Genomic DNA, 12172 nt, shown 5'->3' on the forward strand with positions numbered 1-12172 from the left:
CTGTGATAAGGGTCAGGTACACAGAACACCCTGAGGCTGTGTAATTATTGACAGAATGCATGCATGCATGCATGTACATGGTTTATTACTTTAGCTGATCATTAAGCTTTTTGGCACGCCTATATATAATAATAGTTAATGAATTGTACAAAATAATTGGGCAAAAATGTATATAGCATAATTCAAGTGATGAAAACGTAGAATAATTATAGCAATTAATTAAGTGACTTGTTATAAAGAATTCACAAAAATATATTATACCTGTGTAATGTTAAGAGTGTAAAATAATCGTTCGCTAGTTGTCCCTATTCAAACCACACCTGCAGTTTACTGGGGGCATCCCCCACGTTCAATACTGTGTGCCTCCAGTGCTGATTCAGCACAACGGGCGTGGAGGCACTCGTTCGTTCGGCAATGTGTAGCCGTAGCCCTGGTAACCAACAGTCGCACAAAAACTGTAGATTAGATCTGAGGAAACGCAGCACTTGTGGACAGACGCTCTCCAACGTAGTACAGTCGTCTGATAGCGATAGGTGAAGCTTCGGGTCCACTCCGCTGTTTGTAGACGAGTCAATCAACCGTGAAATGTTATCTGATGGCATAAGATCGGTCTGATCCCCTATTAGGTGTGCTATGCTTGAGCAGGTGGGGGAGAACTCGTATTGTGCTTCTTTCGACTGACAAGTTGAGCAGAAATGGGTCACGTTTGATTGCACAAGACAAGCAATTGAAGTGTGCTCCTTCCACAGAATGAGATGGTGTGTGGAGTTGAGTCGAATGTGGGCCATTTGGTAGTAGAAGGTCGGCTCGTACTGACAACTTCGTACACAGCGTACTACAAGCTGGGTGAAGATAGCAATAGGAAGGGCAGACTCTCCGGCCGTAAAGTAGAGGGGGGTGGGGTCTGTATCCATGGGGATGTAGAACGGATCGGGGGCTCCAACTACGACCATCGCCGGTAGATAGTACGAATTTTTCTCGTGCAGTGAAGGATGACAACAGATAATGTCCATGCAGTTAAGAATGAACAACATTTCGTTCCAGTGCCTCTGGCCCATGCGTGCACAGCGGTAGGCCAGACTCAGCATGTCCCTACTGATCACTCCTTTCTTGCCGAGCTTCGTGAATGCATTCTGTACCTCCGGAGTGACCCAGTTGCCGGGATGGGAGGTGATGATCGAACCAAGCGACGAGGCCAGCCATTGTGGACGAATAATCACCAACTTGCTCAACTCGGGATGTCGATAGAAGAACACAATCGTGCCCATATCGTGAAACTGAGAGAGAACCGGTAGAATACGAAGTGGCCCAGTCATCGAACAATGCTCGCTGATGTACTTTGAGAGGTCATCGTACAGAAGTATCACTTTCTTTTGCTGCTGTAGACCACACAATAGTTGCTCAAACTTGACCCACTGAATCGGAACCTCGTCACAAATGTACGGCATCTGACGAGCCAAATAGTCGACTTCACGACGCAAAATATGGTGCCCACTGTAGTGAAACTCTTCGTCCAGCTCCTCGCTGCTGTTGAAGATTGTCTCCGAGTGGTTGCTCACTCCAACAGCTGTCGGATTTGAGTACTCGACCAAATGCTTTTGGTATGTTTCGAAAGACTTTCGGTCGAAAAACCGGACAAAATCGGTTGCAGACTCCTGGCCTTTACCGGCATCGATCTTTGTGCAGGTGATGATGATGGGTGGTAGCACTGGTGTCTTGTTGGTACACTTGAAAGGTAAGGCTGGCGTCTCTTTAGTGTGGGCAGTAGCACATCCAATCCAACTTTCCAGTACTTCGGCATTCGTGGGGAAAGATCCATCAACGTTTCGGAGATCCTTAGATTGATAAGATTCACACACATCGTCTAAACCATGAGTGATGTCATAGGCAGTGATGAAAATGGAGCGATCGGAATAGAAGAAGGGTACAAAGTTCAACTGCAGGGGATCACCTGATGCGTCCCACACGTTCATCATGAGGCGATTTGAGTTGAGCTCAGAGCGATCTTGAAACTGTTCGTCTCCAACCGGCCATCGAATTATCATTCTCCTCAGCATTTCTGACGGCATTTTCTCCGCTAGTAATCGCGATGGCTCTCGTGTCGGACGAATAAAGTTAAAAAGTGGCGGAGGAGGAGACTCGGCCTTGGCCTGCTGCTGTGAGCTCTGACTGCTCTCCTGGCGGTTTGCAGCCGAAGGTGTCAGGTTTAGCCGGGGTTTCATGATAGGAGAAACACGTCCGTTGGTGGAGGGCGGGTCGGCCAGGAGGTAGCTGTCTGGAGAGTCAGGGCTGGTAGTGGGAGTTATTTCTCGGTCCAGTTCAACTAGACGACTGATTCGATCGTCGTCTTCTGAGGGTTCTTTAATACGCACACCAATCGTCGTCGATGGGTTATCATTTACGTGTACTTCTTCCTGCCATTGGACAGTTTCGTTTCGTTTCGTCTCCTCATTGGCTGGATTTGGTGGTGGTTGGTGTTTTGATACTACCCCGGGAGTTTTGCGGAGTATTCCTCTGATGCTGACCTCTGATCCCTCACTGCTAACGGAGGTGGGGCTAGATGGGGACGAATGGTCGGAAGGGGGTGTGTCAGTTGCCATGGTTTTGTTGTTGGGTTCAGCAGAGTTAGCGAGGAGGCTACTTGATGATAGTTCAGTGGGAGAGGGCTTGTTCGGGATGATACTATCCGTGGCGTTGAAATTGACCGATTTTGGACGTTCTTTCTCCTTTTGGAAGCCCATGGATTCTATCATCTCATCTTGAACAACCTGAGCATGCAAAGAGAACAAGTCAAAACATCACATCTTTGTGCCTATAATAACATACATTCTAATACAATTGTTCTAACTACACACTGGCATACAATCACAGATCCCATGTAGATTAAAAGTCTTATCCCCAAAATAGATTTTCTAGAGTACTAGAGTCGGCTCTGTAACTAGTGAAAACTTAGAAGGAGCTCTTTCAGTTGGTATATGCCAAATTTGGAATGAGTTAATTTTTGGAAAAGAATGAGTGTGGTCGCACTCCTGATTGGTCGCCACTCCTGATGTGGTATTTATCACCGAGAATAGACCTTTGATTTTTAACACATCATCTGAAAGGCCTCTCTCTAAGCTTACAGAAAATCATAAAATTTATGTTATTGTACCAACGGAACTAAAGTTATGGCCGTTCAAAGATGCTCTGTTTCAGAAAAATACCATGGGCTAGCTACTAGAACAGAATGTACAGTGAACTGAATGGCCTCCTACGGCTTCTGTCAATATAAACAACAGTATACAATTACTGATCCACTAATCCAGTCTCAAAGAACATTAGAAGCTCTTAACAACCACAAAACAAAATCCATTACTGACATTTTTTCAATGAAACTGTATCCACCACAAAAATAGCACTGATATTGTTTCTACATGCCTTACAGTATTCATATGTGCTCCCAGAGGCATTACGCACGTGCACTCACCCGTGGCTGCCTCAGGAACTTGATCACATAGTCGATGATGCTGTCAATGTACTCGAGATTGAGGCGATGGCTGTCGTCCTTTGTTGCCGGTTGTTGGACCCACTCCCTGTATTGTCGGAACGTTATTCGTGTGGTGGATGGGTCTGCCCAGATACCAGAGCTCGGGCGCTCCTGGGGATTATACGGTTCACCAAACATGGTCTTCTTGAGACTGGTCTTGCCTGAGGGCACGTGTGTGTGTGTGTGTGTGTGTGTGTGTGTGTGTGTGTGTGTGTGTGTGTGTGTGTGTGTGGGGTTGTGTGGGTAATGATCTAATAATATCAATTCCATGATTGAAAGTATAACCATGCAGCTATTGCCAATCAATAACAAACATAAAGCAATTGATATCAAATACTAAAGATCAAAAGATCAAAAGATATACACAGGCACCAGAACATGGCTAAATCATAACAGCTGCACACACACACCCCACACACACACCCCACACACACACCCCACACACACACACCACTTTCACACCACACACCCCACACACACACACCACTTTCACACCACACCCCACACACACACACCACTCCCACACCACACACACACACACACCACACACACCCCCAAACCACACCACACACATGTATACCTGTTCCCCTGGCTCCAGTGAGGACAATGCGAGCCTTGGACTCGGTGTGACTGGCGTACTTGAGTGCTCTGATGTAAGCACGGATCAGCTCCTTCTCTCTGCGGTTCATCTCCTTGATGGCACTATCGGCTGTAGAGGGTGTGAAATATTGTCATCCTTTGTTCTCTGATACAAAGATGGTTGACACACACACACACACACACACACACACACATCAGGAGTGCATGAATACAATTACTTGTATATAAGTCCCTAACCGCACGAGTTCTATAATTAGAACATTGGGACTAAAAGTAAATTGATAATTGATAACTGGAAAAAGTGGCAAATGAAATTGTTTAGAAAACTTACACAATCTCATAAGATGAAACCTAAACTGAAAACAAACAATAAAGAAACCCACCAAACACACCCTCACACCTCACACACACTCACACCCACTCACACCTCACACCCACTCACCATGTTGTTGCTCCACGTTGAGGAGCAGTCTCTCTGCCTCCAGCTGCTCAAACTTGCGAGCCACCATGTAGGGGGTTTCCCCGGCATTGTTCTCAATCAGGCGGTCGGCCCCTGCCTTAACGAGGATCTCGATGAGCTCCTTGGAGCCGTGCTTGGCTGCATGATGGAGAGCAGTGTAGCCGGCATCATTCTGTGAGTCTACTGTCTCTGGGTCCTGATCACGCCCTGTGAGGGTGTGTGAGGTGTGAGGGTGTGTAGTGTGAGGTGTGATGGTGTGAGGGTATGTGGTGATGTGTGTGGTGTGAGGGTGTGTGTGGTGTGTGAAGTGTGAGGGTGTGTGTGAGGGGGTGTACAAAGCAAGAAAGGGCAGTGTGGAAAGAATTAAAGTACAGAAAACTATATATAAAAAAGCCATATTTGAATATACTTGCAGTGAAAGTGAAAGATGTATTTAACTCACCGACTATAGCACTGACAGATGCCACATGACCTCCCACAGCTGCTCGATGGAGGCAAGTCTCACCACGGTTGTTCCTGACGGTTACAGAGGCTCCAGCGGCTATCAACATCTGACAGATTTCCCCGTTGCCAGCCTCGGCTGCGAGATGCAGGGCAGTGTCGCCCCACTCGTTGCGGTGGTTTAGCCGAGCTCGGCAGTTCTTGGACTGGAGAAGGTGACGTACAATGTCCGTGTTCCCATCTCGAACTGACGAGAATAGATCAAACGTTGTCATGACCACTAGCACTTGGTCTGTTGTTGTGGGAAATATAGTGTAATCTTATATAGCTAATCATTGTGTATGTCTATGTAGCTAGGGATTTGATAGGTCTGTACAGACACCTGTATCTGGTGTACTGTGGCCCTATACTGTGCAACTGTAGACTACTTAACATATTATAGGGAAATTTGATACCACCAACTTGCCAAATAGTAGCCAAATTAAATAGTATTGAGCTAAAGCTAGCTACGGTTTATTAGAATTTGCCCATACACACAAACGCATGCATCAGACCTCAAGTTAAGGCTATTGCTTACGTTTTTGCTCCACTTGAGTAGCTAGCTGGTTAGAAAACAAAGAGAGGTTGTTTCAGTCTCAACATATTAGGAGAGCAGATTGCAGAGATAGTGCGAGGGGGGAGGGGCTGATGGTCTCTCCACCTATTTAGCAGTTTACTTCCTAAAAAGCAATGCATTCCAGAAGTACAGAAGGACTGCAACAATTAATTAATATGGCTTTAGTATGTTATTAGGCAGCTAGCTATAGCTCTACACTGTCAGCAACTCGATGATCTCTGGCCTCGCTTCTAGCTCGGTAAGATAGCCCCCTTTTAAATATATGAGTGAACCTATAAACCAAGGCCTAGCCGGCCCATGCTGCACAGATGTCATGAAGTGTGCTGGATCATTGAACATAATTGATCACATGAATAGTTGCATGGGTCCTGTCTAGCTAGCTGTGTATCAGTGAGTTATTTTCTCTCTGCAGCATGCAAATGAAGTATGGATCGCCATGGAAAACAACAGCAACGTGTCAAAGCATTATCTGATGGTTCTCTACAGTTTAACTCCAACTACCAATTTGTCGGTTCCTTCAAAGCGATGTCGGCCATGAGAAAATCCAGAGAACTGTGTGATGTCGTATTGATAGTCGATGGGGAGCCGATTCATGCCCATCGCATTGTCCTCTCATCTCTGAGCCCGTATTTCAAAGCTATGTTCACCGGTGACATGGCCGAGAGCAAGCAGAGGGAGATAACGATCAACGGCATCGACGCCGATACACTCGAGAGCATTGTTGACTATGCATACACTGCGAATATCAAGATAACTGAAGACAATGTGCAACTGCTGCTACCAGCGGCTAGCATTCTACAGTTTGAGGAAATCCGACAAGTCTGCAGCGATTTCATGCTACACCGATTGTCGACCGATAATTGCCTCGGAGTTAGGATATTTGCGGAGATACATGGCTGTCCACACTTAGAATCTGCTGCATCTGTATTCTCTCAGAGTCATTTCCCTGAGGTTTCCAAAAAAGAAGAGTTTCTGAATTTCACCGTAGATCAGCTGAAGGAGTTGGTGGCCAAGGATCAACTGAATGTGCAGAGCGAATTTGAAGTATTTGAAGCTCTCATGAATTGGATTGAGCAAGACAAAGAAAGCCGTCAAAAGTACATAGCTGATCTTGTTAAGCAAGTTCGTCTGCCCCTCCTCTCTGTGAAAGAGCTGCTTCAAGATGTGGGCAAGAATCCGTTGGTTCTTGGGGACTCAAAGTGTGTGGAGCTGCTCCTAGGGGCAGTGGAGCATCACCTTCTGCCAAGTGCCATCAAGGTTTGTTTATTATGTGTGTTGATGCACATTTATTGTGCTTTGGGGAATTGCACACTCAAAGAGTGTTTTATCTAGAGGGACAACAATTATGTGCTTTGCTTAATTAGGTGTGACATGTACACTGTATATACATGTTTACATTGCATTTGGATAGGTATTTGGTTGATCTTAGCTCCCCACATCCAAGGGTAAGTCATAAGGCTTGCAACATGCACACTGAAGCTGCATATGTTTCATAACAATCCCAGCCATGTGGATAGCCCACTCATTAGCACCCCCAGGTCATATTGTACTGTATGGCCTCAGGGCACCTCTGGAGCATGCAGCTGCTCCTATTGTCTGGGAGCTGCCTGGTGTCTTTGTGTGTCACTTAATTAGTTGTTTGTGCCCTAAACCTGTTTACCTGGACCCCAATTAGTCCCTGTGGTGTTGTTCTGAGATCTGTAGACCTGATGAGGTTTTTCCTCTTGGTCATGTTGAGGGCAGCTCTGTTAGTAACCTGCTCTTGTTTGAGGTCTAGTAGACCATGCACTGACATCCTTTATCATGTTGTACCATTATCACATCATTCAGATGTGGTTATAAGGTAGCTCTCTAAATGAGATTTAAGCCAACCAACTCTATCTTTAGGCCATCAAGTCAGTACTTTCCCACTTTGAGCTCAAAGTGGGAAAGTAAACCTCAAAGCAAAAACTTGAAATTCTAGACACTAGTGTGTATGTCAGTGCATCCAAGCCTATTTATCGTGATTAATTTTTTGTTTTCACTGCAGGCAGAACAGAAAATCAACCCAAGGAACTCCCCTAAGAAGCTGTTTGCCATTGGCGGCTGGGACGGCGCCACCGCTATTGAGATTGTCGAGTATTACGACACTGAAACGGGGCTATGGGAGAATGGACCGTGTACTATTGCTGCTCGTAATGGAGTCAGTTTGGCTGTTCTGGACGACAAATTGTATGCCGTGGGCGGGCATAACGGGCAAAAATTTCAGCAATCTGTGGAAGTGTACGATCCTCGCGTGAATGCATGGCAGTACACCGCCTCGATGAAACATAGACGAGCGAGTTCAGGGGTCACAGGTCACAGAGGGTACCTGTACGCTGTGGGGGGTCAAGACAGCAGCGTGAGATTGAAATCTGTCGAGAGATACGACCCGGAAAACAACAGCTGGCAGTGTATGATGAACATGAACATGCGGAGGGATAGCCCTGGAGTTGTGAGTCATGGCGACTATATTTACGCTATCGGAGGCTGTCATTCGTGCATGTTTTTAGACACAGTTGAGAGATTCGATCCAAAGGCTAATCAGTGGATCTCCGTGCAAAGTATGTCTCATCGCCGTAGCGCTGTTGGTGCCGTCTCAATGGGCAGTTTTATTTACGTTTTCGGAGGGCACGACGAGCAGAATAACCTCTGCACTCTGGAGCGGTACGACCCCTCCACGGACGCGTGGGCGACGCTAAGTCCGATGAATTCTACTCGAGCAGGAGTGGGCGGGGCCATCTTAAACGGTAAGATAGTTGCCATCGGCGGTTTCGATGGAGTTGAACAACTGAACACTGTCGAGGAATATTGTGTGGAGACTGATAAATGGCGTTACACCACTCCAATGAAATACGAACGAAGCTATGTCGGAACTGTCACCATGACTAAAATTGTTTGACTTTATAAGTAGTTTATATAATTTTTTCTGTGTTTCTACATTCTCATTTCTTGTTTCTCACACATCAATCAACTCACAAATTATTATTTAATTGATTCAATTTGCCACAAAAAATGATAGTATTGAAAGCATGCTGCAGACAAGAAACATGTAGGTAGGTAACCATAACAACGAACATAATTATGTTAGAAGCCATACGAAAGCAAAACAATATATAAATATTGGTGCACGAAAAATAGTCACGATCGAGTATTCAATATTACTTTATTCTTATTATTCATCTTTCTTTGGTTTTGGCTTTCTGATGACGTTGGCTAGGACGGTGTAGAAGAGGAAGCACCAAACGATCACAATGATGTGGTCCATGAAATACACAGAGCTCATAAACTGCAAGTGGAGGGAGAAAGAGGAGTAATCATAACATAACAACTGGTAGTGTACACAGAATGCAGGCTAGGGACACTACTGTCTACAATGCAGGCTAGGGACACTACTGTCTACAATGAAACCACAGCAAATTGCCAATAGCTATTACACAGACACGCAAATTAGCTTGACAAGGATTTAATTGGTGTAGGACAGATAGCATGCATGTTATCTATAGTGGCAGTCAAGCACTAGTAACCACAACAAGATTGCTTCCAAGATACATAATTTGTACCAGACAATGGCCTAAAGGGACGCCTGGGTAGTGTTAGTAAAGAGACAGACCTTGAAACACAGGTCCCAGGAGAGGAGCATGAAAAGCATGAGAGGGTAGAAGAGGAGGACATTCCTGAGGATAAAGGCTGCCAGTGTGAGGAGAGCTCTGAGGGGCAGGCTAAACTCTGACAGTGTACCACCGAGCAACCATTTCATGAAGCTGATGAACTGCAGGCATGCAGGGAAGGGGGGTATTAACATGCAGCTGTGTACATGTTAGGGGGGGTAGGGGGTAGGGGGGTAGGGGGGGGGGGTTAACATACAGCTGTACATGTTAGGGCTTGCAACAAATAACAGGACAATAGCCTCCTAGTGACAGATTAGGTTACCAGGGAGGCAGTACATCAATGAAATACTTCTAAGTGGAGGGGGGGCAGTTAGAAGCCAATGATACTCATAATTCTAATGTGATTATCTTGAGACTGCACGTACACTCCTCTCAGCAAACAGCAGCATGAACTCCAGTGAGAAGCACAGAGCGTAGCCCGGCCATACGCCATGCCACAGGGAGACAAAGGTGAGGGAGATGAGAAGAGAGAGAGTCTTGCTTCCCAGAAACCTGAGTCGCTTGAAGACGTACCTGTATAGTGGGCGTGGAGTGTGTGGTGTGTGGAGTGGGTGTGGAGTGGGTGGGCTTACAGTGCAATCCATTTGTTGGTGTTGATATTAAACGACTCAACGATTCCCTGTAGCAGATAGTGAAAATAAGTGTACATAGCAATGAACGCTAGTAACACAGTTTACATGTAGTGTGATGGAGGTCTCTGCTTTGAGCAGGTGAATATTGGAGAGGCCGTACCAGTCCACAGAACCAGATTTGTCCACACCATTGTACATATACCGGTGAGTATACACGAGCCCTCCTGCAGTCGAACTGTGCATGTGTGTAAGGCGGAGGAGGGTACTATAAAATGACCTCTTGTAATTAATACACAATTTCCATATAGAAGGATAAACGATTACTACTCTTGACGACATATTAAGCCCTCAAAGGTAACCGGTACGTGCGTGTAGGCAATGACTCACTCATTGATATCCTTGATTGCCCCTAGGTTATCACCAGCCACCTCTACGTACGGCTCCACCGCCTGCAGGGGGTACATTTACATGTATTAACGCTGACTGTGGGGGGTAACAATACTGCCAGTACTTACTGTGTGTCGGAGCAAAGGCAGCTCCTTCTGACAGCGCTGCACCACTCTTGAGAGATACTCAACCTGTGAACAGAATAATGGCTGCATGAAACTGGTCAGAGGGTATATAGCTCTTACATTTTCAGAAAACCAGTTCTTGACTCTAATTTCGAGGTTAGACCCAGCGAAGGATTACTCGGAGGCTAGGGAATGGTTTAGGAACATTAACTTACTTATAATTAGAGAGTGTGTCTTACCAGTTCTCGTAGCAGAGGGTGAAGAGATTTGCAGTATTTATCCAGCTCAGTTCGAAACATACATGTATGCATCAGTTAAGGACGCATACAACCTGTGATACTTCTTACCCCTCACACAGTTACTCCACCTCCACCACCCCACCACCCACACAGTTACTCCACCCCCACCACCCCACCACCCACACAGTTACTCCACCTCCACCACCCCACCACCCACACAGTTACTCCACCCCCACCACACACACACATAGGATACAGGTCGAGTCCTTGCTTCCCTATGGACATAAACGAGAGAAGATAGAGAGTTTCTTCTTCGTTTTTTTCATCAAGGCTGACCTCCACCAAACAGTGGTAGCTTTATGAGGAGGGAGGGAACAGTCTGAGGAGAAAGCATCGTATCAGTGACTCGTAACATTCATACGTACGAGGTAAAACTTCTACTGTACCCTCGCGATCCCCTATTAAGTCTAAAGTTATTGCAGAAAAGGGTGTGCGTATTTTCGTGAGGGTACGTTACATTTCAGGAGTTCGTAGTGTATTCCAAATATTGAGGCCAGCTGTGGGTTGACCTCGAGAACAAGCCGCTCGATGGTATCGAGGCTAACACAAAAGCGCTGTATCTCTGCACAAAATTGGCGAAAAGAAAATTTGACCCCCTCTGCAAAATAACGTTTTATCTTAGTCTGTAAGAGACGTTTGGAAAAATAGCGACCTTAATTAGCAAAGGTCAAGTGGTTCTAGCCTCTTCTGGGATCCAGGACGCGACAATAAAAATCAACGTTAACTCACTTTCTGCTGATTTCTGATACACCTCCGTTGACCCCCTAGCAGGCAACCATGAACCCCAGAACTTAACCCCCCCAGACCTTGAACCTTGAGGGGGCGCTCACTGAGAACTGACACCATGTACCAGTCAGCCACACACACAATAGAGAGCTAGAGGGGGTACAGGTAACTATACATTGTACTCTATAACTTAATACCAGCCTAATACAGTTACCTTGGATTAGGCCTCTTCTCTGTTTGCTGTATTATTTCACTCTTTCGATCGTAGCACTTTACCTGATACCCAACCAAGTACGTTATAATCAGTTTTTTCTGTGTCTCTTCCTCAGCTCAGAGAGCTACTATTTAATATATACTACAGCTATAGTATAGTACTAGGCCTCATCTTCAGTGCGGCCTGAGATCGAGGCTAAAAGATCCCCTTCCTCCTACGTTTTTGACTTGTTGCAGTTCACCCATGTAGCGTGTGGGTTATAAACCGGGGCTCCGGAGCTGTAGTGCATGGTCGGGAAACTGGTCATCCACTTCCTACTGTCTTTCATTGTGATAGTCAGCAGGAGATCCTACTACCTTTCATTAGGTGGTAGCCCTACTGCCTTTCATTAGGTGGTAGCCCTACTGTCTTTCATTTGAAAGTCAGCAGCCCTACTACACTGTGGTAGTAGTTCCTTAGTTGCTACTGGCCAGTAGTTTTTTTTTTATACTTCGAGTAATACTACTATAATTATTAT

The 12172-nt window shown here is 45.8% G+C and overlaps 3 protein-coding genes and 1 long non-coding RNA gene across 5 annotated transcripts; 1 reads left to right on the forward strand and 3 right to left on the reverse strand.

Annotated features, from left to right (window-relative positions):
• Positions 1-96: 96 nt before the first annotated feature.
• On the reverse strand, positions 97-5758 carry LOC135334186 (uncharacterized). Its single transcript, XM_064529275.1, has 6 exons — positions 5605-5758; positions 5029-5319; positions 4569-4793; positions 4107-4235; positions 3467-3687; positions 97-2768 (listed from the first exon to the last, which is right to left on the reverse strand). The coding sequence occupies exons 2-6, from the start codon at positions 5300-5302 to the stop codon at positions 306-308; spliced, it is 3312 nt and encodes a 1103-aa protein (XP_064385345.1). The 5' UTR covers positions 5303-5319; positions 5605-5758; the 3' UTR covers positions 97-305.
• On the forward strand, positions 5744-8663 carry LOC135334201 (kelch-like protein diablo). Its single transcript, XM_064529300.1, has 3 exons — positions 5744-5881; positions 6056-6900; positions 7673-8663. Exons 2-3 carry the CDS (start codon positions 6070-6072, stop codon positions 8561-8563), a joined length of 1722 nt encoding a protein of 573 aa, XP_064385370.1. The 5' UTR covers positions 5744-5881; positions 6056-6069; the 3' UTR covers positions 8564-8663.
• LOC135334238 (lysophospholipid acyltransferase 5-like) lies at positions 8628-10811 on the reverse strand. 2 transcript variants are annotated; one of them, XM_064529348.1, is made up of 9 exons: positions 10656-10811; positions 10537-10601; positions 10420-10482; positions 10292-10353; positions 10010-10128; positions 9905-9951; positions 9698-9845; positions 9275-9433; positions 8628-8950 (listed from the first exon to the last, which is right to left on the reverse strand). In XM_064529348.1, exons 4-9 carry the CDS (start codon positions 10293-10295, stop codon positions 8837-8839), a joined length of 591 nt encoding a protein of 196 aa, XP_064385418.1. In that variant the 5' UTR covers positions 10296-10353; positions 10420-10482; positions 10537-10601; positions 10656-10811; the 3' UTR covers positions 8628-8836. The 2 variants fall into 2 exon arrangements, with proteins under 2 accessions (XP_064385418.1, XP_064385419.1); XM_064529349.1 differs by having other exon boundaries at positions 10010-10139.
• A 96-nt stretch (positions 10812-10907) lies between these two features.
• On the reverse strand, positions 10908-12163 carry LOC135334242 (uncharacterized). Its single transcript, XR_010394217.1, has 3 exons — positions 11656-12163; positions 11445-11591; positions 10908-11034 (listed from the first exon to the last, which is right to left on the reverse strand). It is a non-coding gene; the product is annotated as an uncharacterized LOC135334242 (long non-coding RNA).
• Positions 12164-12172: the final 9 nt, after the last annotated feature.

Source organism: Halichondria panicea, chromosome 3, assembly GCF_963675165.1.
Source record: "Halichondria panicea chromosome 3, odHalPani1.1, whole genome shotgun sequence".
NCBI lineage: Eukaryota > Metazoa > Porifera > Demospongiae > Suberitida > Halichondriidae > Halichondria > Halichondria panicea.